Source organism: Jaculus jaculus, chromosome 1, assembly GCF_020740685.1.
Source record: "Jaculus jaculus isolate mJacJac1 chromosome 1, mJacJac1.mat.Y.cur, whole genome shotgun sequence".
Lineage (NCBI taxonomy): Eukaryota > Metazoa > Chordata > Mammalia > Rodentia > Dipodidae > Jaculus > Jaculus jaculus.
Genome location: NC_059102.1, coordinates 183,307,610 through 183,334,682, shown reverse-complemented (window position 1 = coordinate 183,334,682; position 27,073 = coordinate 183,307,610). Strand labels below are relative to the sequence as shown.

At 41.3% G+C, this 27,073-nt stretch overlaps 1 protein-coding gene across 1 annotated transcript in view; it reads right to left on the bottom strand.

Annotated features, from left to right (window-relative positions):
• The window catches only part of Cpe (carboxypeptidase E), a 136,995-nt gene that overhangs the window by 21,822 nt on the left and 88,100 nt on the right, over positions 1-27,073 (bottom strand). The window contains exons 2-3 of the mRNA XM_045134568.1: positions 11,675-11,871; positions 10,054-10,221 (exon numbers count right to left, since the gene is read on the bottom strand). Of these exons, the coding sequence (XP_044990503.1) occupies positions 10,054-10,221; positions 11,675-11,871 (365 nt within the window). The remainder of the gene's footprint in view (positions 1-10,053; positions 10,222-11,674; positions 11,872-27,073) is intronic.

Genomic DNA, 27,073 nt, shown 5'->3' with positions numbered 1-27,073 from the left:
ACAGCTTAGGGACACTCAGTTGGGAGTGGCAAAGCTGGACTCAGTCCAGCCAGTCTGGCTTCATAGCCTACTACACTAGCAGTTTTAATCCACAATTGCTGAATATTAAGTTGTTTACTATGCGAAAATATTGGATTTTCTTGTTGGATTGACTGTTGTATTGTTGGGAGTTTGTTTTTGTTGTGTTTTGTTTTTGGAGACAGGAACTCAATATATTCCAATTCAGACTGGCATTGAACTCACTGGTAGCTAAGCATGACCTTGAACTGCTGACCCTCCTACGGCCACCTCTCAAGTGCCATTAAGTACAAGTGTAATCCTAATCAATTGTTGAGTGCATTTTAATCCATGCTGTTTGCAAGGTATCCAGGCCAAGGCTCAAATGCTAAATCCAAATAGCAGTTAAAGTGACCAAACTGGTAAGCTTGGGGCAGATGAGAAATAATTTAGAGGAAGATCTCTGGGAAAGCAAGGAAGACTTTTATTCCCAGAGGAAGAAACAGCAGGAGAATACCGGCTCCCAGCAGCACGTCTCAGGAGCAAGGAGGCATCTGTAGGGCTTGCTCGGCGCACAGGTTCCCTTCTGCCCAGCTTTCTCTGCTGTGTACATCCCCCAGAGCCCCTGACTCTGCAAATGGGGAAATATGACAGCCTGACCTATGAATCCTAACACAACAAATGAAGAAATCTTGAAACATAAAAGCCTTTATGAGGGAGAAAGATTAGGGTTAAGGAAAGAGAAGAGGGGACGGGGAACTTGTAGTAACATGAATGCAATACCTGTGGTAGACTTCATACCAGATGGAGTCTAAACACTTTTCAGTTCTTTTTGTTTGTTTGTTTTCATTTTTGTTCTTTGAAGGAGAGTTTCCCTGTAGCCCAGTCTGACCTGGAATTCACTATGTAGTCTCAGGGTGGCCTTAATCTCAAGGTGATCCTCCTATCTCTACTTCACAAGTACTGGGAATAAAGGCATGAAACACCACACCCAGCTCACTGTTTAGTTCTTAATGTCAGAAAAACAGATGTGAAAGATAGGATCCCATGGTTATCAAGATGGTTAACTGAAAACTGAGTATAACATAAATAAATCCTGCTTAGTCTCAGAAGAGGAAATAAAGTTTGACTTTTATATATATATCCCTTTAATTTACCTTTATGTAGAAAAATCAGTGGCACTGAGAGTTTTCCAAATAAAAGTCCTTATTTAGGGGCTGGAGAGGGCTTAGCAGTTAAGGTGCTTGCCTGAGAAGCCTAAGGATCCAAATTCGATTCCCCAGGACCCATGTAAACCAGATGCATAGGATGCTGCATGTGTCTGGAGTTCATTTACAGTGGCTGGAGGCCCTAGCTCACCCATTCTCTTTATCTGCATCTTTCTCTAGTAAACAAATTTTTTAAATGTAAGTTTTTATTTTAAAAGACTACATAGCCAAGGTGAGGTGGTGTATGCCTTTAATCCCAGCACACAGAAAACTGGGACAGGAGGATTGTTGTGAGTTTGAAGCCAGCCTGGTGCTATAGAGTGACTTCCAAGTCAACCTGGGCTAGCAGGAGAACCTACCTTGAACAAAACCAAACCAAACAAACAGGATGTGAGGGCACTCTGGCTTTGACATCTGTCACCCTATTGATGGCCAGAGTTGATTTGGCTGATCTGGCTGGAGAGACAGGTGGCTCCTTCCTACCTCACGTTCCATGTGTGTCCTTCCCGAAGCTGCAAGCTCAGTTGAAGAGGACGACCTTCCCTGAATAGAAGATCGGCCTTGGATCAAGGGTATGTGAGTAGCTGCACTCCCCTGCTTGAACCTCCAAACAAGCTCTCAAGGTCCAAAACAAACAAACAAACAAATAAAAACCTACAGAGACATCTCCTAATAAGTAGTTACTGAGGTAGATATACGGAACCATCTCATGGAGCAGGGGTGCGAACATGATGCAGGTCTAACCAGAGAAGACTATTCACGCTGGCTGAAAATAAAAAGCACTCGCACCAAGTTGCCCATCAGACATCCTGTCAATAGAAGCTTCCCTCACAACTCTTCTATGTAACAGGAATCACTTTCCTCACTTCTCACAGTTTTTTTTTTTTTGTATTTTATTTATTTACTTACTTACAAGAGAGACAGAGAAAGAGGCAGACAGAGAGAGAGAAAATAACATTCCAGGTATCTAGGCACTGCAAAGACACATGTGCCACCTTGTGCACCTGGCTTACATGGGCACTGGGAAATACAACCTGGGTCCACAGGCTTTGCAGGCAAATCCCTTAACTGCTGAGCCTTCCTTCCAGCTCCACTTCCCATACTTAACAAGAACACCTCAGGCAGGTCACTGGAGAAAGTGCATGGGCAAATATTAGAATTTAGCTTCTCTACGTCTTTCCACCCAGCCCGACTGCCTTCTGAACCATGGTTTTCAGGCTGAGAAACTCCAAGTACACCTGTGATTCAGAAGTAGAAAAGATTATGACTTGATATCAAGGCCTTCCAGGATCCTCAGCCCTCCCCAGCCTGGCCTAGGCTTCACTTACAACTTAGCCTGCATTTATGGAATGAATCCTAAATATACAATCCTAATACTAAACTCTAGGCCAATGATTTGGAACTCCTTGTCTCCTGGCCCCACTATATGGTGGCCAACCACAAGATAAATGCTGATCAGAAACACCAGCTGCTGGTTTTTCCATGGCAACATCATTCATATATGGTGATTTACTCCCAGACCTGGACTGCACTCACTCACACTGGGCCTTTGGCCTACTCTTGTGTCAGACTCAGACATGGGCTGCAGCAAGAAAGAACTGAAATCTAGTCAAATGGAAAACAACTATGTAAACAAATAATTATACCACACATATATAGCTCTACATGGTAAGAAGCTCCCTGACTGGAATATATTCCAAGAACACAAGGAAGGGACAACAGGATCTGTCTTGAGGAGTGGAAGATCTCACAGGAGAGGTGGTACAGGATGAAAGGAAAAATCAGTCCAGCCTGCTAAAGCAGCAGCCTATGTGAGACAGAAGTATTTAAAAAGGGTACATTTGGGGGCTGGAGAGATGGCTTAGCAGTTAAGCACTTGCCTGTGAAGCCTAAGGACCCCGGTTCGAGGCTCGGTTCCCCAGGTCCCACGTTAGCCAGATGCACAAGGGGGCGCACGCGTCTGGAGTTCGTTTGCAGAGGGTGGAAGCCCTGGTGCGCCCATTCTCTATCTCTCCCTCTATCTGTCTTTCTCTCTGTGTCTGACGCTCTCAAATAAATAAATAATTTTTTTTAAAAAAGGGTACATTTGGGGGCTGAGGAAGTGGCTGAGTGGCTAAAAGAGCTTACTTGCAAAGCCTACCTGCTCAGGGTCAATTCCCTAGCCACCCACATAAAGCTGGACAGACATTTCACACAGACACACAGACACACACACACACACACACACAAACACACACACACATATAGGCAGTCAAAGCCAGACTAAGGAGAAAGTTGGCCAGCAGTTTCTGGGGGTCAAAGAATACTTGGTTGATCCTGGAACAATAATGAGGCAGAGGATGTCTTACATTCCAGGCTCTCACTTAGAAATGGGACAAGTGGGCTGGAGAGATGGCTTAGCAGTTAAAGCACTTGCCTGCAAAGCCTAAGAGCCCAGGTTTGATACCCCAGAATCCACATAAGAGAGCCGTACAAGGTTATGCAGGGGCACAAGGTCACACATGAACACAAGGCGGCAGACACATCTGACATTAGGTTGCAGTGGCGAGAGGTCCTGGCATGCCAATTCTTTCTCTCATAAAATATTTTTATAATTAAAAATTTTTTTAAACCAAAAGGGACAACTAATTTGCACAACAGAGCAGGAGTGCCTGGAGTGGCAGCAGGAAAAGGAAGCTTCCACAGAAGTTCACCACCTGCCATCAATGCAGGCTCAATTTTTCAAGCAATTGAAAATACTGACACACCAGATGTTCTGGATATGTAAATGTTGCCATGTAGCCCTGGGCACCTAACAGGGCATGTCAGAGATTACACTGAAGCAGCGGTAATAAATCTAGCTGCTGACCTCAAGTTACTTCATGTGCACTCACCCATGGGGCACTTGTAACCACCGTGCAGTCATCACCACATTCAGACAAAGAAGCAGTACTGAGGGGACAAAATGTGATCTAAGGTGGCTGCATCTAAAATCTCCATGCTTAACCACAGTGTCAGGCTGCCATATTCAACCTTCACTTTTTCCTCTGGGCAGTGGAGCCCAAAGAACAGATGAAGATGCTTAATCAAAAGAGCTTTGGGGTGTGCTGGGGTCACAGCAGATTGGAGTAAGTAGGCCAACCCCTGTTTCTAGGCTCCTCACACCTCTCACCCCCATCTGGGTCCCCTTCCCTGGTCTGTGTGCCAGCAGGTGGGCACTGTGGTCTGGAATGAGTAGGCCGGACCATGGTTTCTAGGCTCCTCCCACCTCCCTGGTCTGGGTTCCCTGCATAGAGTGTAGGACCGGTGGTGTGGAGTGAGTAAGCCAGACCACCTGGCTCCTCCCAGTTCCCTGGTCAGAGCTCCCTGAGCCTGTCTGTGTGCTGGAGGGCACAGCACCAAATAAGTAGGCCAGATCCCAGTGCCCTTGTATCTCCCAGTTCCCCAGCCCTGGTAGGTCCCACTGTGCCTTGCTTAAGGAGGACTAATCACTGTATGAGCTGTGGAATCGGGCCATTTGCTCTGGTATCCTGTCTGGCCACTGAGTACCAACAACCCTGTTCGCCTGAGTCAGAGGGTGCATGGGACAAATAACAAAAACTTGCTTCTTCCTCAATAAAATAAAGAGTCTTCCTAAAATGGGTAGAAAATAACACAAAAAAGCCAACGAAATCAGAAAACTGAGAGATCTCCACCAAGGATGACTAGTCCTACAATGGAAGCCTCCAGTGAAATCACAGATAAAACAGAAATTCATTCCCAAAATGAAAACACAACAACCAATGAGACCCTGAGCTGGAAGCAAACCATCAAAGAATCAACAATCGCATCAATGAAATTGAACAGAATTGTCTCCTAGAGCATTCAGCTTTGATAGTAGGCTTAACTTGATTAAAGAAAACATTAGAACCCTCCAAAGGGATATGAATAAATTGAAGGTGAATCAAGAAATGGAAGACCTCAACAACTAGTTCATTAAGCTTAATGAAAACTTGACCAAATGCAAGAATGAACTCCAGGAAGCATCAAGAAAACCAGAACTTGAATTGAAATAGTACCTCAATAAAGAGATAGTCACAATGCAAAATAACACAACAGAAATCAAATAGAAGTTATAAAAATCTCTCTAGAACCCCTTACCAACAAAGTTACTTATGTGGAAGACAGAACCTCTGACCTGTAAGACAGGACAGAATAAATTGATCGGGAGGCCCAAAACTTTGCTAAATTCAAACAATCAAGTGAACAGAATATGAGGGAACTATGGGACACCCTAAAATGACCAAACATCCGGATCATGGGTATATCAGTAAGAGAGGAAATCCAGTCCAGAAGCATAGAGAGGATATTCAACAAAATTACTGAAGAAAATTTTCCAAATCTCTCAAAAGAGAAGCCCATCCAGATACAAGAAACCTACACAACACAACACAAAACAGACAGCACCCAAGAAGAAACTCTCCAAGACACCTCATAGTTAAAGCTCTTAACAACGCAAAAAAAAAAAAAGTGTGTTAAAAGCAGCAAGAAAGAAACAATTCACAACATACAAAGGCAATCCCATAAGAATTACATTGGATTTCTTAATGAAAATCCTGAGAGCCAGAATGGCCTGGAATGGACTTCAAAGTCTGAAAAACTATAGCTTGCAACCCAAGCTACTCTACTCAGCAAAAGTATCCCTCATAATGGATGGTGAAAGAAAAACTTCCAACAAGAAGATCACAATAATCAATGTAGACCAGGCTCAAAACAGTACATCACACAAGAGAGCACCAAACCCCATAAAACACTTCATTAAGGCAGGGATTAATTCAAACCTCCCAGTAATAACCTTAAATATTAATGGTTTTAACTCACCCATCAAAAGATACAGCTTATCAGGATGGATCAAAAAGCGGGACCTTTCGATCTGTTGTCTTCAAGAAACCCACCTCAATCCAGGCGTGGTGGCGCACGCCTTTAATACCAGCACTCGGAAGGCAGAGGTAGGAGGATCGCCGTGAGTTCAAGGCCACCCTGAGACTCCTTAGTGCATTTCAGGTCAGCCTGGACTACAGTGAAACCCTACCTCAAAAAAAAAAAAAAAAAAAAAAAAGAAAGAAATAGAAAGAAAGAAAGAAAGAAACCCACCTCACCACTACAGATAGACACCTCTTTAGGGGAAAAGGTTGGAAAATGATATCCCAAGCAAGTGGAAATTTTTAAAAAGTGGTTGTTGCTATATTAATATCTGATAAAATAGACTTCAAGCCTAAATTAATCAAAAAGGACAAAGAAGGCCACTTCTTACTCATCAAGGAAATGATTCAACATGAGCACATCACAATCATAAATACATAAATAAACCCAGGTGCACTACAGTTTATAAAACAAAAACTACTCCAGAATAAAAGAGAAACCAACACCAGCACCATCATAGTCAGAGACTTCAATACTCCACTATCATCAATACTCATATCATCCAAGCAGAAAATCAACAGGGAAATAATAGAGCTCAACAACATCATACATCAATTAGACCTAACAGATATCTACAGAACTATCCACCCCAACTCTACAGAATACACAGTCTTCTCAGCAGCCCACAGAACCTTCTCCAAAATTGACCATATGTTAAGCCAAAAAGTGTGCCTTCATAAAGTCAGGAAAATTGAAGTAACTTCCTGCATCATGTCAGATCACAATGCTTTAAAGCTAGAAATTAACAAGACACATATCAAGAACTCCATCAGCTCCTGGAAACTAAATGAAACACTTTTAAACAATGAATAGGTAGTCTTTTTTTCTTTTTTCTTTTTTCTTTTCCCTTGATGTTGGCCTGTAATTCCCTGTACCAGGATGTGGTCTACACACAATGAGCTGTTGATCAGAGAGACCTACTAGAATTCCCAAAATAAACAAGACAGACTTCTGTCAGAGCACTTGATAACCCACAAGAGGTTAATGATAAGACCCTACTGCTGAAAACACCATATGCTCTCAGGACGGACCACGGAGAGACCAGGTTGGAATCCAGAGGAGAACCAGTCCCCAGACAATTAGCTCATCTTGTGCTGGAAGGTGCTACATGAGGTACCAAGGGAAACTAGCCAACATCTGTCCAAGCAACTCAAAGTTTAATTGACTCGGAAGCAAACAACCTGATGTGATGCTCACATAAGTGCAATAGTGGCACAAGGCTATAGTGGGTAACCAACTGCTCTTGGATTGGCTAACAGATCCACTCAGTGGAAAGGAAACCATATCTGTACCTGGGAAACAAGTCAGAATCATATCTATATAGTGATTCTGCTTTCCATTGTTAAGCTCTCACTCACCTTGGGCTATAAGAGGGTCTACACCCTTTAAGTCCTCTTTAAATTAATAAGGGTTATCCCATTTGACCTGCACTGACTTCATTCTCCACTGGAGAATGTGCTTCTCTTTTTCAGATGGGAGCTGGACCTGAGGAGATAAACAACTCATTGCACTCCACCCCGGCCCAGCTGAACCCACAGAGGAATTGGGGAAATGAGCAAAAGCCCTGATTTCTTAGTAAATCTGATATCAGCACAAGGGTGAAGGAGATAGATAACTGAGGACACTCAATACCTACCAAACCAGAGATCCAGAAGCTCATAAGTACCCACCAATGAAGTAGACTTAAAATGCTCTCAGCATGGCTCAGGGAATTTTGTGGAAGAGAGGGCAGGAAGATTTAGAGCCACACACACACAGACACATTGCCTCCCCCCCATAATGCATGACCCAGAATCCCCAAGGTGTTGAGCTGCATCCCCAACAAGGAAGGCCTCTAAAGAAAAGAGGTAGGGAGGAGGGAAAGGATGGCACTAACATGTGTTGTTTACATACTAAATACGTCCATATCTAACTTTAAAAAAAAGAGTTTTGGGCTGAAGAGATGGCTTAGAGGTTAAGGCATTTGCCTATAAGCCTAGGAACCCAGGTCCCATTCCCTAAGACCCACATAAGCCAGATGCACAAGGTGTTGCATTTTTCTGGAGATTCTTTGCAGTGCCTAGAGGCCCTGGAACACTCATTCTATCTGCCCCCCCCCCTTCTGTCTGTCTCTCAAATAATCAAAATACTTTTTAAAGAGAGAGAGAGAGAATGTGTGTGTGTGTGAAGGACATTGCTTTGGAGTGACTGAAGGTAAGAGAGGCTAGATACAAAATAATAAGAGTTTAAATAAATAAACATAAATTTAAAAGGCCAAGCATAACTTACTCTTCATTGGATAATCTGCTTCTATTTTTTCAGATAGATGCAGATCCTAAGGAGAGAGCCACCTCAAAAGGGCCCCGGCTGAAACTAAGAAAAATTGGCAAAACAAGCAAGTGTGCTGTTTTCCTGATGAACCAGATACCAGCACAAGGGGGAAGGAGACCAACACAGAGAAAAATCAACTCCTACCAAATCAGAGAGCCACAGCCTCAGAGGCCCCCAACACCTCATCACTGAAGCAGTCCAAAAATGAACCCAACATGGCTCAGGGAAATTTTGTGGAAGAGGGGTCGGAAAGAATGTCAGAGCCACATGTTGGGTCATGATATGCAGAGACATTTATCGTACCAATAACTGTGGGCTCGCTCCACAATGCACGACCCATTTACCTCAACAAGGAGGGGCCAATGGGGTGGGGGTAGGTCACGGATGAGCCTAATAATGGTACCAAACTGCCTGTATTTGATGAATAGAAAACTAAAAAAATTTAGGGGGGATATATCTATATATCTACAAATATTGAGAAGTGTGCAGGCCAAAAATGAATGATTTCAGATTACATGGTATATGTCATTATATAAATAAATAAATAAAAAGGAAAAAAAAATAAAAGGCCAAGCATGATAGTAGACACTTGCAATTCCAGCACTTGGAAGGCAGAAGTAGGAGGATTTCAAATTTAAGGCCATTGGAGCTACTTATCAATAACTTGTCTCCAAAACCATACACATATATGCATACATAATAAACATGTAGATAAAGTAGGTAAATTAACAAATAAGAATAAAGAATAAACGGTAACTGCACCTGTCACAGCAGCAGACCATAGGGCTGAACTCAAGCCAGGGGGATGACTCTCCAGAGGAAATGAAGAGAGAGAAATATGAGAAAGAGAGAATGAAAGAGAAGAGAGAAGTCCAGGAAGTCACATCACTGGTATGTGGTAACTAACACCTGAACAGCAACAGCAAGGATGGGAATCTCACAGGCTTTAATGATCAATGAAAAAGACTTGTTTCTAGACAAGCTGGGTGTAAAATCTTAGGAACTACAAAACAAAATGACTCAGAAGAATTGAAACAGAAAAACAGAGTTCCTGGAATGTGTGGAACTAAAGATAGGGACCTAGGTAGTCTAATGTAATAGCTGACATTGACCGGTCAAGGAAGGATGAGATACCTTTACTCAGAGAAGACTGTGGAAGGCCAGTGTCTGTCCCACGGCAGTGGAAGAAGCAGAAGAGAAACTGAGCAGGTGTTGGAAGGGTGATAAAAGATGTGGCTGACAATGGAGTTTTGCAAAGTAAGGGAGAAGAAAATTCTGGAAGTGAAGACATGGTTCCACAGACTGGAGTGCTCCAGGAGTTGCCGATCAGATGAGTTGAAATAGGGTATGGTGACATTCAAGACTTGCAGCTGGATTCTTTCCTCCTGTCCCTACCTCCCCAGTTCTACTCCTACACCTCCCCTAACCCAAGGGAGAAGACAGATATCTCACCCCGGACCCTCCAGCCTTAATCTGGATAGTTATCAGGAACTGCCTCACACAAGATTTACACCACTTTCATGTCTTTCACTGTGACGAAGACACTGCAGTATATTTCCCCAGGACAGACCTCAGGAACACAGTACATGTGCTCTACCTTTGCATTTTGATCCACAATTTTCTTCAGATTTTTCAACAGATGATTGTTTGGGCCACCTTCTTTCTCATTGACATACACTATCCTATCCAGGTCTGGGAAGTTCCGGTTCAGATCTATTCCCTGGGCATTGCTTCTGCCCACAAACCAGTCCTTGAGCTCACCAGGCTTAAAAAAAAAATCAAAATTAAATCATCAGTTATTTATGGTCATTGTCATTACTATTTAAACTCTTCATTAATACTTCTAAAAATAAGGTACTAAGATTATCTATTTTAACAATATCCTCCCCATACTGTATACCCACTATTTTACTTATATGCTTATGAAGATATCAACTTTATAGCATTCATTATGGGTATTTCAAAAACATTGCCAATGAACAACATTTCAGATCAGTAATGATATATATAAGATATTCAATAGAGTTCAAAAAATGTTAATACATACTCACTGGTCATCAATGACATTTCAAAACAAACATTCTAAAGTTAGATTTATGTAAAATATTCATTGCCTCTATAAATCATAGTAATCTAAACTTTAAATATTCAAAATCATAACATTAAAGGCTTAAATGAATTTAACATGACTTATTTATACATTAATAATGTATATGCCTCTTACATTCATCATCAGAAAATTTGAATTCTATTTCAAAATCTAGAAAGAGGGATTTTAAATGTTTTCACCATAAAGAAATAACATGCATTTAAGGCTGGGGGTGATGGCTCAGCAGTTAAAGGCAGTTGCTTACAAAGCCTATCAGTCCATGTTTAATTCCTAGTACCCATGGAAAACCAGATATTTGGAGTTCATTACTGGCAGCAAGTAGCCGTGGAGCACCCATTCTCCCATTTTCTCTCTCCCTCTCTCATAAATAAATAATATTTTCAAATAATAAAAATCAAAAATAAATAATGTGCACTTAAATAGATAGATATGACTACTCTTATTAAGTGTTGAACAATATATATGTGTATCAAAAGTTCACATTGTACCCCATAACTATTGGATAAAGCAACCATAATTCCCCCAACACTGTCCAATCAAAATAGAAGTATACAGAGTACCATCTTCTTGTAAAAAGACATTCATTTTAAGCCTATCAGTTAAAATGAGTAAAATTATTTTCACTATAGACTTAGAATCCTGTTTGCTTTTCTTTTTTTTTTTTTTTAATTTTATGACCATTCATAAAACCAACAATCAGCAACCCATTGATATCGCCAAAAGTCATTCTCTCTTGTATTCAGTAGAGGGCGCTAAGACACCAGATCATCCAGATTCAGCCAGTAGGTATTTCTCATTCAGGAAGATTTTTTAGGAAGAAATTTGTCTAGTCACAAATGTGGTTGAATAAATGTTATTTATTTAACAAATACCAAAAAAATGTTATTTAAATATTAACCTACTTACAAAACTTCTCATTCACAGCCTCAGCAGAATAAATTCAGCCCTTATCTTTCTTCTTACTGGTATGTGGGATCATATCCCATACACACCCTCCACTGCACAGTCTATAAGCTTTGTGTGGTAGCTTTATGTTTAAGAAAAGCACACGTGTACAAACATACAGAAAAGAGAATGGCATGTCAGACCCAGCCTGCCTGACACTCACCTGAGAGGCTGCCTTCTCGAAGCCATCAGGGTTCAGGGAAGGCATGATATGAATTCGAGTATTGTGGATCAGGTTGACAATGGTCTCGTTCCCTTTCTGGTATTCATTACACAGGTACTGGGCCAAGAAGATGAGCAGTTCCCGTCCAACTGCCTCGTTGCCATGCATATTCCCAATGTATTTAAATTCAGGCTCACCTAAAAAAATGAAAATAGATAGTACAGAGATATTTTTATAATATCTTTGAGAAAGCAAACAGTACACAGTGCCAAATATATATATGGTGTATCTAATAATTTATTACAAACACATGACTCTTTTCCCTCTAGAAATGGTGCCTAAGAAATCTGCCTGGCTCCACCCACCCTCCTATCCTTCCATCCTTCCAGCCCTCTTTCCCAGCTGCCTACCACAGTGAAATTGTGTTCCCATGGAATTCCTGGGTTTTTTTTTAAATATTTTATTTTATTTATTTATTTAAAATAGAAAGAGGCAAATAGGGAGAAATGGACATGCCAGAGCTTCTAGCCACTGCAAACTAACTCCAGATGCATGGAGTACCTTGTGCATCTGGCTTTATGGGTACGGAGGAATTGAATCTCATTCTTAGGCTTCGCAGGCAAGCACCTTAACCCCTAAGCCATCTCTCCAGCCCAGAGTTACTGTTTTGAAGGTGTGACTGTATTGGGAAATAGTACTATTAAGTAACAAATAACGGTCAAACAAAGCCATAAGGGTAGGAGTCTCATTTACTAAGACTGCTATTCTTTTGTTTTTGTTTTGTGTTGTTTTTCGAGGTAGGGTCTGACTCTAGCCCAGGCTGACCTGGAATTCACTATGGAGTCTCAGGGTGGCCTCGAGCTCACGGCAATCCTCCTACCTCTGCCTCCCGAGTGCTGGGATTAAAGGCGTGCGCCATCACGCTCAGCAAGACTGCTATTCTTATAAAAAAGTAAGACACCAGAGATCTCTCCCTCCCTCATGCTGAGGAAAGCCCATTAAGGAGATCAAGAAGGCAGCCACCTGTAGGCCACAAGGGAGGCCTCACTAGACAACAATTCTGCCAGACCTTGATCTTAGATTTCTAGCCTCTAGCACTGTGAGAAAATGAGTTTCTGCTTAAGTTGCCCAATGTGTAATGTTTTGTTATGTAGGACAACCAGGATAAGAGGCCACTCTGCTCCTTATCAGTTAAATATGGTTCTTTTCATTAGTTAATCCTCACTACACATGTAGAGATAAGTATTATCATCCATCACCATTGTACAGATGGACATACTGATGTTCAGACAGCTTAGCAGACCTGACCCTGATATCACTTCACAGCCCATGAGCTCAGAATTTAAATCTTGGTCTTCTCCTTAAGTAAACACTCTAGACTTATTTTTTTCTGCTCCCTAAGTGTTGAAAGGAGCTAGACTATATGGGTTCAAACCCCAGAAACAACTCCTATTGACTGGCCTTCAGCAAATTATATCAGTTCTCTATGTCTCTGCTACCTACCTAAAAGACAAAGGTAACAATACATTCTTCCTTGTAGAAATGGTTATGGTGATAAGAAATAATGACCATAAATGCTACAACCTGGAAAATAACTACTATGTGTTTGCTAGAATGGTTTTCAACATCATGTTTATTATTATTATGCTATATTATCTTGTTATGGTAAAATGTCTTGCCATATATAGCCGAATTTACTTTTTATAACAACTCAGAAAAACAGGGAAGGCATAATAGCACAAATGAAACCCAAAAAGAGCAAGTACTGCTGAAGGGCTCAGAATTCAAGCATGTATCCTGGGCGGGTTCGTAAGGACATCAGATAAGTGGTTCCTTAATCCTGTCATTCTGCTCCTCTCTGCTGCATTCATCCCATGAGCCCAGCTTCCAATGTGAAAGAGGATTTGCCCATTTAAAAAATCACTAGGACCCTCCTATTGGTATTAGAAATTGTAATTATTTTTCTCCTGACTATACATATTATCCAAATATTCTTGGCCTGTGATTCTAAAGAGTCTGGCTGAAATGAAGGAAAGTATGTCCTTGAATGTCCTCTGCCTGAGTTTATCTAATCTTAATCTAAGGATCAGGTGGGAACAGGGTCAGTGCTATTTATATCCAACTCATTTTCCCCCTTTTTGAAGGAGAGTCTCTAACAAAACCTCTTAAAGACTGGCCCAGAAGGCATGCGATAAGATGAGGTGTGATGAGAAGGATCAGAAATGTGTTCCTTCCTTCTGGCTGTGCAAGTATTAATCCTTCTCTGTGAGACACTGCCTTCACTGTGTGCATTCATGTGGTTAAGATCCAGAGGTCACTGCCACAGTCCAGTATTGAGAAAAGAGAGGGAGAGAGGCGTGGAGGGAAGGAGAGGGGAGTGTGGGAGGAGAGAGAGGAAAGGAGAGAAAGAGAGAGAGAGAGAAAGAAGCTAGAAGGGTAGAAGACACTGCCTCATAGTTACTTGAGAAAACTGAGCTCTGGACTGGAGCACAGCTCTCAACCTCAAAGTCGCTGAAAACAGTCGAAGAGTACATGTGTACACTGGGTTTTGTTTTGCTAAATCAATTTCCTAGGTTTCATTTTTTTATCACTTAAAGAAGAAAAAGTAAATATGTGTCATCCAGATGCTGCAGCTGGCTATGCATTTTCACATGGGGAAGAGCAGGCACGCTTCAGCGTTGACCCCAGCCATACCACTCCCTGTTGCACTTTACTGACTTCTTCGTAACTCCTGATTTTTCAGTCAGGAATTCAATTATGATTTCTGTTCTTTACCTCTGCAGGAAATTCCTCTCAGAAAATATCACCCCCAAAATGTTTACTTGTGAGGAGGCAATAACAATGCTCTGGGCCGCCATGAAGACAGAACTACAAAGGTCATGCTATTGGATATACTACCACAGGGAAATGAGGGTCAAGCACTTAAGACTTAGCACAGGAAAGGGAAGTGCATCTCTGTCTTCCTCTGCCCTCGAAGATATAGAAGAGCTGTGTTCTTCAAGCCTGCTGACATGACTTAAGAGATAGGTGAGAGCCTCCGAGGTGGCATTTGTTGGAAATATATATGAAACATCACAGGGGACCCAGGAGCTAGCTAATAAGGCAGCATTCCTAAACTCACGGAATGTGGGGTACAGAGGATACAGACATGCACAAGACCCATGTCAGAGTGAGGCAATGATGAAGGGATGTTGGATATATTGCTATCTAGCCTTCCAGGTTCTAAGCTAGACTATCCCTCCCACTTTTTGCCTCTTCCCAGCTCCAGTCCTTCTGATAGCCAGAAATACAACTCTCTTCAGACCATCCCTACCTAAAGGCACATCAGTAGCTTCCATTTTCTTCCATAGTATAGACCAAAACTCTTTGCAAGACCTTTAACTTCCACATGGCCTAACCTTGACCACTTCTCCTGCCCATGAGGGCACCATTCTTTCTCTCCTGTCTTTCAGCTATATTTCCTCTAGACACAGGATATAATGTTCTTTGCCACACACACACACACACACACACACACACACACACACTATCATCCCATCCTTCTAATCATAGATAAATATGGCTTCCTCAGAGTATCTGTTCCGTTTTGTTGTGGTTGTTGTTTTTTTCTCCAAGGTAGGGTCTCACCGTAACCCAGGCTGAACTGGAATTCACTATATAGTCTCAGGCCAGCCTCAAACTCACAGCAATCCTTCTACTTCTGCTTCCTGAGTGCTCCAACTAAAGGTATGCATCACCACACCCAGCCCCTTGAAAAAATAAAATTAAATATATATATGCATATATATTCTTATATATATGCATATGTGTGTATATAAATTATATACATATATTTTTAAATATGTATATAATTTATATACACAATATAAATTATAATATATAAGTATACATAATATAACATAATATATAATATAAAATATTCTATATATAAATACATATATATATACATATACATATACATATATATATATATATGTGTATATATATATAGTTTTTGTTGTTTTTTGATTTTCAAGGTAGGGTCTCACTCTAGCCCAGGCTGACCTGGAATTCACTATGTAGTCTCAGGCTGACCTTGAACTCATGGCAATACTCCTATCTCTGCCTCCCGAGTGCTGAGATTTAAGGCATGCACCACCATGCCTGGCTTTTTCCTTGATATTTTTAATAGCTCACTTTCAAAGCATACATTAATCAATGAGATTATTTGATTACCCCTCCCATATACTGTGAGTTCCATTAGTTCTGAAGTGATGCTCACTTTAAATTCCTGGTATATCAGCTGTGCCTACCTTCGGCCATGGAATATAGAAAGAGAACAACAAATATTGATTCTATACTCACTGAAATATTGGGTAAATGATAAATGAGTGCTCTAGTTTTAAAACCCCATCCTCATACACCCTTGAGGTGCAGGTGCAATGGCAGTCTGAAGAACTTTCTGGAACAGTGAAGGGAATAAATGAATAACTAAGGACTTGAGGCAGCATCAAGGCTCCTGCTTCCTGCGATGAATACTTAAAAATGTCCGTCGCTTCTTACCCTACCCAACATCCCCAAGCTGGAATGGAAATTCTTCTTGGGGACTGAAGGCAGCAGTGCTGCAAACAGCTGATTTCCCGTGGAGAAGATTAATCTCCATGGTCACCACAAAACCTCTCAGGCAAGCGGCTCTCTGAGGCTATTTTTGTTGTAAAGTCTAAGCAGCCAATTCTGAGGAGATTTTGCCTTCAGAATCCTTAAACCAAAAATAGAAAAGGAACTGAAGAGTCTGCAGGATGAACGGTCCTCTCCGTGCCTGCGTGCTTTAATTTACTTAAAACTAAAAAGGGGGGAGGGGAGCAGTATCATCGATGTTCTTTTCTGAGCGAAGGATAGAGTGCACCACAGGCTGGTGAGTGGATGATGTCTGCTTTCCTGTTGACGGGGTTAACCTGGGGGAACAGGCCCAGGTTCCCCAAAGCCGAAGCTGCCAGGTCTGTCCTTCGGTGCAGACAGATGCAGGCGGTGACGCACAGGCAGTGGCTGCTGCTCTCTCCTAGCAACGGAAGTCAAGAGGATGACGAAGGCACACCGGGGCGGGTGTTTGCACATTCACCTACAGGCTCACCATCAAATCCATTTTCCTCTGTACACGATATGCCCTGAGTGCCTGGTCATAGATTGAGAAACATCTTATGTGCTGACATCACAAGGTGAATACTCAGGAAGTGCTATTTCCCGGGGCATCCATTTCCACGCAACTCTTTGGTAACTGGCCGGGCTCCAGTGACTCCACAAGGTGACGTCATCAACCAAGGGGTTACTAAGAGACAATCTCCAGTTAAACCAAAAGTACTCTGGTGGGATCAACTTTCTATCATTTTTTTCATCTACAGCACGGGATAACTGATCTACCTAAAGTGATTTGCATTCTCAGTAGAACAAGATAGGAGCAAGTTTTAAGTTTAAAAATATGAACGGGGCTAGAGACATGGATTCATAGCTAAAAGCCTTCCAGGTATAGCGTCCCCACCTCCCCAGAACACACAAAGCCAAATTCATAAAGTGGAACCTGTGTCTGGACTTTTCTTGCAGGGACAGGAGGTCCTAGTGCACACCCATACTCATTCTCTCTACCTCTCTCATAAATAAATAATAAAATATTTTTAACAATAAAAATAAGGTCCACTTTTTTTAAGGTAGGGTCTTGCTAAGTAGCCTGGCCTCAAATACCCAATGCTCCTGTCTCAACCTTCTAAGTCCTAGGATTGTTTGCAGGCATGCATCACCATGAGTGGTAAGACCCACAATTTTAATGAAATCAGAAAAAAATACATAAAATAAACATTTATCTTGAAATTAATAAACCGCACTAAGCAAGTGATTTTAAGGTTAAACTTGTAATTCTAAATTTGCTGAGATTATGAATTAATATGATTTAAAATACATTAACCAGTAAAAAGAAATTTAAGACATTTTTTATTGTCTCAAAAATGCGATGTTAAAAAGCTGGGCGTAAACCTCACAGTCCATAGTTCTTACTGCATTCAGATCTTTCAACTCTGACCAGAAAAGTCCATCAAGTTGTACTTACAACACTGCAAGGCATCTCTTAGGCCAAGGCTACAAATCCTTCCACGTTCCTCTTGAAAATCAGCTACAAAAGGCCAAAGCCACATACATAGTCAGGTGTCTACAACCAATCCTACTCCTCTGTACAAACATTACTGTTGTAGTCAGGTTTGCATTGCCGTAGAAATCACCCAACAAAGAGTAGCTTGTGGGCAAAAAAGGTTCATTTTGGCTTGCAGACTCAAGGGGAAGCTCAATGATGTCAAGGGATAATGACAGCATGAACAGAGAGTGGACATCAGCACCTTACCAACAGCAGGTGGACAATAGCAACAGGAGAGTGTTTGGCACATTAGCAAGGGGAAGCTGCCTATAACACCCACAAGCCCGCCCCCAACAACACACTGCCTTCAGGAGTCATTAATTCCCCAAATCTCCATTAGCTGGGAACCTAGTATTCAAACACCTAAGTTTAGGGGGGTACCTGAATCAAACCACCACACCTGGTTTACTGCCACAGCCATCTACCAAATCTCCCTGTTTCTTCCCCTACGCCACAGTTCATGTTCCATATAGAGTCCAAGTGATCCATTTAACATGAATAACAGATCATATCAGGTCATGAGGCTCCTCTACTCAAGCCCCTGCAGTGAGGCTCCTTCTGGTCTTTACAAAGTGCCTCCCACCTTGACTTTATCTGCTACTCTTCATATCCTTCATTCTGTTCCAGGTACCCTTGTCCACCTGGTTGTTCCTTGGATAGGCCAAGGATGCTCTTGTGGTAGGGCCTTTTCATGGTCATCTCTCTGAGTGGAATGACTTATTCAACTTCACCCTACCAGCTACACAAAGTGTCTTTTGACCACTTTATTCCTACTGTAGCCAGCCTCTCCTGCCTCCCAACTTCCCATTTTCAATCCCCTAAAGCACACATGATGTTCAAAATGATCACTTAACCATAGTACCCTACCTCATGCCATTTATAACACATTCATCTTCATGAGAGCAGAGGTTATTGTTTTGATCACTAAGGAATCATGAACATTACCTGACACACAATTAACTACTCAATTATTAAATGTAATAACAAATGGATTTATTTCATTGTTTAAAACAAAATAAACCAAAACTTTGGGAAAAAAAAAAAAAGCTGGGCGTGGTGGTGCACACCTTTAATCCCAGCACTCAGAAGGCAGAGGTAGGAGGATCCCCATGAGTTCAAGGCCAGTCTGAGACTACATAGTGAATTCCAGGTCAGCCTGGGCTAGAGTGAGACCCTACCTTGAAAAAAATCAAAAAAATAAAATGTTAACATTTTACACTAATGCATCTGCACTAGGCTCAGCATGTAGGTGCCACTAAAGCAGAAGACAAGTTGCTAAACAAACAAATGAAAAATATTATCTACTTTTCCTACAAAAATAATTTTTGCTTCAGCCCTTTATTGGACCAACAGTCAGTTTCTTGCTATCTAATATTTTTTCTTCTTGGAGACATCAGACCAGATGGCCATTAAGAACAGTATCTCTTAGAGAATTTGGACGACACTTTCAAAACTGAAAGTCCATTTTCAACGACCTCTAAGTGGGAAAAAAACAGCAGAGGAAGAATTACTAATGGAAAATGGGATAACAAATGTGCAAGAGGATTAAAAATTGTGAAAATCGACACAAATGTAACACTGTTATCTTTTTTTTCAAAATTTTTATTTTATTTTATTTTTTGAGAGCAACAGACACAGAGAGAAAGACAAATAGAGAGAGAGAGAGAATGGGCACGCCAGGGCTTCCAGCCTCTGCAAACGAACTCCAGACACATGTGCCCCCTTGTGCATCTGGCTAACGTGGGACCTGGGGAACCGAGCCTCGAACCGGGGTTCTTAGGCTTCACAGGCAAGCACTTAACCTCTAAGCCATCTCTCCAGCCCAACACTCTTATTTTTAAACCAGAAGTAAGTTAAAAGTATTTTGAGGGCTGCAGGGATGGCTTAGTGGCTAAGCGCTTACCTGTGAAGCCTAAGGACCCCGGATTGAGGTTTGATTCCCCAGGACCATGCCAGATGCACAAGGGGGCGCATGTGTCTGGAGTTCATTTGCAGTGGCTGGAGGCCCTGGCATGCCCATTCTCCCCCCCCCCCCCTCTCTCTCCCTCTCTCTCTCTCTGCCTCTTTCTGTCTCTGTCACTCTCAAATAAATAAAAATGAACAAAAAAAATTTTTTTTAAGTATTTTGAAAAAGAACTTGGCTATAGTCACAGAAATCTGGAGTTTGTTTGCCGGGGCAGGAGGCCCCACTGCACCCATTCTCATTCCCTCAAATAAATAAATAAAATATTTGTTTCATGCTGCAATTAGAGATGAAACCCTCAGTGCAATGAAGTCTAGTTTTCTTCCAACACACCAAATTTTTGCAAAAAAAAAATATAAGTTCTCTAATTCAGTTGGAATGAAGAGTCATTCTTCAGTCACTAGGAGATCTGGCTCCAGGATTCTTCTATGACAGCAAATACTGAGGAAGCTCGGGTCCCTTATGTGAGCCACTGATAGTGACCGCATGCAACCTAGCCACTCCTGCCTCCACGCTTTGTATTATCATTCACGTATCATACTTAATAGAATGCCAGCACAAAGTCAACAGTTTTCGTACCATTATTCAGGGAATGTCAACTAGGAAAAGGCCTGCACATGTTGGGTACAGATGAATTTTTAATATGTGACTCATATTGGGTGGTGTACATGCAGAAATCATAGATACAGAGTGCTGTGCATAAATATATATAAATACATAAATATATATATATATACATATATATATATGTATATATATATATATTTATATATATATCTTATCACTGAGCACAGAATTCTCAAGAACTGGTGATAATTTCAAAATATCATCAATGCATGTGTTTGATTAAACAAATTGCCGAGTAGCAAGAATCCACAGGTAAATCCCATTTCCCAAGGATGCTAATAAAGCCACGATTCAAAGAAGCACCAAGGCTGTGAGGAGACAAAGCACTGAATGCTGGCTCACAAGCAGCTTAGCCAATGGAAACTCCTTTGGAACAGATGGACCTTTTAATCAATGCTCTTCCTCCCTCCCTAGTAACCTGGAAGAAAGACATTAGTGCTCCTAATTGTTTCCACTTGCGTGACATTCTACCTATGATAGCCATAAATCATTCTTGCGGAAGCTGAGCCCTGCAAGTTTCCTAGAACTTGCCGATAAGCACCTCATTAGTTGGCTTGTGTTTTACCATGTTAGCATAATTCTCAAGGCAATGAAACTCTCCGGGGGTCAAATAAACAATGAAAGAAATGGGGTTGGTTATAAAAAAAAAAAAAAAAAAAAGAAGCATCTTCTACAGAAGGAATGAAAGAAGAATAAAGAAGGAAAAGAAACTAAAGAACAAAAAATGGTTACAGGGCTGGAGAAATGGCTTAATAGGTGCTTGCCTGTGAAGCCTAAGGACCCAGGTTTGATTCCCCAGTACCCACATGAGCCAGATGCACAGGGTGGTACAAGCATCTGACGTTCATTTACAGTGGCTGGAGGCCCTGATGCACCCTTTCTCTCTCACTAACTGCCTCTTCCTCTTTCTCTGTCAAATAAATAAACTGATAATTTTTTTTATAAAATGACTACAAAAACAAATTACAGAATATGGAAGCATTCATTATATTCTCTCCTTTAGTTTCTTACTTTCTTTGGGAATCATATTAGAAAAACAACTAGCCGGGCATGGTGGCGCACGCCTTTAATCCCAGCACTCGGGAGGCAGAGGTAGGAGGATCTCCGAGAGTTCGAGGCCACCCTGAGACTACATAGTGAATTCCAGGTCAGCCTGAGCCAGAGTGAGACCCTACTTCGAAAAACCAAAAAAAAAAAAAAAAAAAAAAACTAAATTGGGGTCACGGAGATGGCTCAGTGGATATGGCACTTGCCTTCCAAGCATAAAGGCCAGAGTTCGGCCCCTGGCACTCACATAACTGCCAGGTGGGTAGATGGCCTGTAATCTCAATATGTGGGAGCAGATAGGAAATCCCCAGAGCAAGCTGGCAAACTATCTGAATCAGTGAACTCTGGGCTCAGGTGAGAGTACTGCCACAGTAAATGAGAATGATCAAGGAGACGCCCAACACCAACCATGGACCTCCATGTAATACACATGTACACATGCATACACATATCAGCATACATGCACTCATGCAAGCACACCACACATACACTTATGAAAATAAACCAACACTAATATATCTTAAAGTGAAGTCTTACTTCATCTGGACTTTTTTAATGGACAGTCAAAATAGAATATAGCACATAACTATTCTTCTGAGATTTATTTCAGAGTGTTTTTGAAAATGTTTTTTATGTATTAGGCATTAATTAATATTGCTTTGAAATTCTCTTTCGTAGGAAACCTGTTTCTAGTCTGGTCCTAACTGAACAAAGAGGGCTGTCCCAAAGAAAAGAAGGTCTGCTCACCTACAAAACTTTATGAAATGATTTCAGGGTTCTAATACTGACAGAAATGACTTCAGTTTCTCAAATGAAAGCATGTAGTGCCTTCACAGAAGTACACTAGAGATTAACTGCAAACACCCATACATGGCAATGCACTGATCAATGTCTGACAACCAGCTCCAACTTGTAACATTGCCTATTTCTCTGGTGTAAATACTCCCACCGTGGCCAACTTGTGACTACCAATATGAGGTTATGTAACTCACAAATTTCCCGAAAACAAAATAAGCTCTCCTAAGCCAGCCCAGGTGAGCCTCCGCACACCACGGTAGACCCAGAACAGTAATCTGGGATAAGCAGCTTCTGCAGGTTCTCCAGCACAGGAGACTGAGGTCTAAGAAATCGGAAGAAATTCTCAAAGACACTGAGAAATGTAGTCAGACTCGGCTCTGCCATGCTCCTTCTCTGCTTCCCTTCACCTTAGCGGGGCGGGGCAGAAGAGCACTTGCCTAGCATAGTGTGTGCAGCCCCAGGGGCCAATCTCCAGTGCATATGACGTAAATCATTTCTTGGGGGAAAATTCAGAGTTCTGGTTTTGTTATTGTATTACGTGAGTTTTTTATTATCCAAATCACTGCACAATTAGGAATTTAACAAAGGGAAATGAAATGTACAGAACTACAGAATTTGATGGGGCTGAATCAATGATCCCAACAGTTACTGAGTCTCCAGATTATATCACCCTCTGCCCAAAAAGTTACCTACATCAAACCACAAAACAAATTCTATTCGACCTTAAGAAGTTTTGCTTGTCAGGCATCTGACACTTGTTTGCTTTTCCCATGGTCTTGACCAACAAAAGACCATTTTTTATGAGAGAGAGAGAGACAGAGAGACAGAGAGAGAAAGAGAAAGAGAATTGGCACACCAGGGCTTCTAGCCACTGCAATCGAACTCCAGACATGTGTGCCACCTGTGAGCATGCGTCACCCTGGGCACCTGGTTTACATGGGTTCTGGGGAGCCAAACCTGGGTCTTTAGGCTATTCAGGCAAGTACCTTAACTGCTGTGCCATCTCTCCAGCTCCCAAAAGACCATTTTCAAAATAGAAAGTACAGTAAGTTTCTTTATCCATTCACAGAAATTCATAACTTAACATTCTCAGAAATAAGTTATTTTAACTATGCAAATGAAATATATTATTATGACTATCCAAGAGGAAGCTGCCTCTGAAAGCCTGTAGAGGCCAAAACATCCTTGACTTGTCTGTGAATATCGTAGAGAGAAATTTTAATATGAAAATCCAATAAAGCAAGCATTGTTTTAATGACATCACCTTATAATTTGAAATATTCATGCAGATATCTATCATACGGAAATATCAAAAACAATTTTAAGTACCATAATGATTATTGACTATCTCAAATACTTATCAGAATATCATGGTGAATTTATCTACTAAAGAAGCTTTTTGGACCTTGTTGGTTTTTCGAGGTGGGGTTTCACTCTAGCACTGACTGACCTGGAGCTCACTATGTGGCCTTAAACCCATGGTGATCCTCCTACATCAGCCTCCCAAGTGTTGGACTTAAAGGTGTGAGCCACCATACCCAGTCTGATGAATCTTTTGAAGTCTCTATTTGTAACTATTTTGGAAGAGTATGTTTTTCACTAATATCTTCCCAAAATCAAATAGATAAAATGTTAAAGTATGTGTGGGCTGAAAAGATGGCTTAGTGGTTAAGGCATTTGCCTGAAAAGCCTAAGGATCTGGGTTTGATTCCCTGGTATCCAAGTAAGCCAGATGTACAAGGTAGCACATGTATCTGGAATTTGTTTGTAGTGGCTGGAGGCCCTGGTGTGCCCATTCTCTCTCTCTCCCTCTCTCTCACTCTATCTCAAATAAATAAATTAAATTAAATTAAATTAAATTAAATTAATTGTTAAAAAATGTTTACATGGTTGCTCAGGCCATCTCAGGACCTCTCAATTCCTCATGCATGCACTGTAAGTGCTATTTTCCTGCTAAGCCACCTATCAGCCACTGGAAATTAATTTTTATAAGGAGTTTATTTCATAGCTTAAAATGAGACGTTTAGGTGGCAGCATCAAGTTCCAAAGATTGAAAGTTCTTCAGACTTTTGAAGGTTGTTATGTGGTGAAGGGTTGAATTCCTTGTGCACAACTCCAGATGACAAGGCGAGAATCAGTAACTAAGAGGTGCAGAGAGGCAGCAGCCAGCACAGTTCAAGAACAAACTTCCCTTCAGTTTTGAAAAACAAAAGGTCTGCCGGAAGTCACGAGTTCCCACATGAACAGAAAGGTATCTAAGAATCATGCTGCAGAGGTTGGATCAAAATGATCCCTTAAACCCTATGACTCTCTAAAAGCAAACCCTAAATCCTTTGTTGATAAAACTATTGTTACTCTGCCTTCTTAACATTGCCCTAAATCACAGCCCTCAATAAATATCTGTTGACAATTTTGATAGTTTGCTAGAGCAACACAGCCATGTGTATTATTAAAGCCAGCTGAGACATGATTCCAAAAGGTAATGGAAAATCACTAGTCCATCTGCACTCATCATCTCTTTATGCCCTGGACTGAACAACTCATTCACTGAAAGGCACACAGACAAGAGGATGGGTAAAGCCAATGGTATCAGAGCCTGTGGGGTGGGATAAAGTCAAGCCATTCTAATAGGCATGGATAAATGCAGAGCAGAACTTCAACTTGCTAATCACCAGGTAAAGAGGAAGTAGGATTAACTACCAAAGGCAAAATCAACAATGTGAAAGCTTATTTGAGCTATCTGTTCTCAAAATATCCTTGGAATAATTTTTTTTTAACTCTCTCAGGAAGAAGATAACATAAAAGTCAAATTGATTTGTCAAAACATTTCCAGGATGTTACCTTCTCAATGTCATAGCTAAACAGTCCCACTTTTAAACATAGCAATGGTGTCAGAAGCAATAGGCAATGCAATAGAATTGTTTTTTTTTTAAAAAAAGAAAGAAAGAAAGAAAGAAAGAAAGAAAGAAAGAAAGAAAGAAAGAAAGAGTAAATGGCCAGGTGGGCCTGTGATGTCAGCATGTGGGAGGTAGAGGTAGGAAATTTATGAGTTCAATGCCACCCCAGACTATGTAGACAGACGCTGTCAAAATAAAATAAATAAAGCAAAGAGCCAAATGAAGTTCTCTTGGGTCCTCCTGCATATGTGACAACTACAGAAAGCCAGCACCTGCCTATATGAGTGTCCCTTAGAAGGGCTGGGTCTACCCTCTGTCTGTCCTCATACCAAGACAGGAACAAAGCACCTTTTTATGTTCAAAGTTCCAGAATAAAACTGTGCTGACAGCACTCTGGGTTAAAATCATTTTATGGGAACCTATTTTTTTGGACAATGGAACACTCAGGAGCTATAGATTATTACTAGAAAATTTTCAGTACCAAGGATAGGATACCTTCCAGTGAGTTTTGGCCAGGGAAGTCCCTGATGCCCCCAAAATATTACAGGCCATTGCCGAGGCCCTTGGTTTCTCACCAGGAATAGATGGTAAGACCCTATTACTGAAGACTCCACATACTTGAGTGAAAGGCCACTGGGAAATCCTGCTGGAACTGAGTTGATAACATCCTCCATGTAGACCAGCTGACAGAAAGCTGAAAGAAGCCATTCTGCATGCAGTTCAATGGAAGAAAGAGAAATCACCAGCGAAGATACTCAACAGTGGATACTGCAAGCCTTATATTTGGCCAGCCAGGCCAAATAAGCCACCAGGTACAATAGAGGCACATCTGTCATGGTGGAAACCAACTGCCCTCTAATTGGATTGGAGGTTTACTCCATGGGAGGGAATATATCCCTGATACTGAAAACCTACAACAGGGGTAGTCATGAGCCCTAGGAGTGTAACGTCTGCTGCTGTCTGGCTAAATGTATGTACTATGCTCATTAAACTGCCCAGTAAACACTTCTCTTTATGTTCATACCCATACGTTAATGCTACTCTCATTTTTGGTAGAGAACCTTCTCTTTTCAGATGGCAGTGACCTTGGGATGACTCAGAAGGCATCATGGTGCTGAGAAGTGACAGAGTAGTGCTTAGCACTGCAATATCTCTATCACACCTTCAAAGGCTCAGGGTCCATTGCGGAAGAGGTGGAGGAAATAATGTAAGAGCCAAAGGAAGGTTAGGACTCCTTACAACATGCTCCTCCGGATACAAAATGGCCTGGATATCCATGACCTCACAGTGCTTGACACTACCTACACAAAACCATCATAAAAGGAGGAAAAGATCATGGCATCAAAATAAAAGAAAAACCGATTGAGATGGGGAGGTGATATGATGGAGAATGGAATTTCAAAGGGGAATGTGGAGGGAAGGAGGGTATTACCATGGGATATTGTTTACAATCATGGAAGTTGTTAATAAAAATAATAAATAAATAAATCATTTTATGGATATTGCTATATATACAGATTTCTAAACTCTGCTCCTAAAGACCGTTCTTGAGGTCTGAGAATAGGCCTGAGCATTTGTAATCTATAAAAGGTCAAGAGGTGATCAGGATACCAGCCAGTACCGAGAAAGGACAATTTGAGAGCCTAGAACTTTAAAAGTGTAACTAACACTGGAAATTCCAGCAGCTGAGGGTCACTGTATTTAGGTTTGAATTTTAGTTCTAAAATTGTATGTCAAGCTTTGAGCAGAAAACCTTGTTTTCTTATTAGTGCGCAGTCTTGCTAAAATCTTTCCTGTCAAGATGGCGACCGCCTAGCTGCACTACAAACAACGAGGGAAAAAAAGGCTATAGGTTGGCGGCTTTGGCAAGAGTGAGCAAAAACCCAGGCTGCTTACAACTGCCCCAGGCT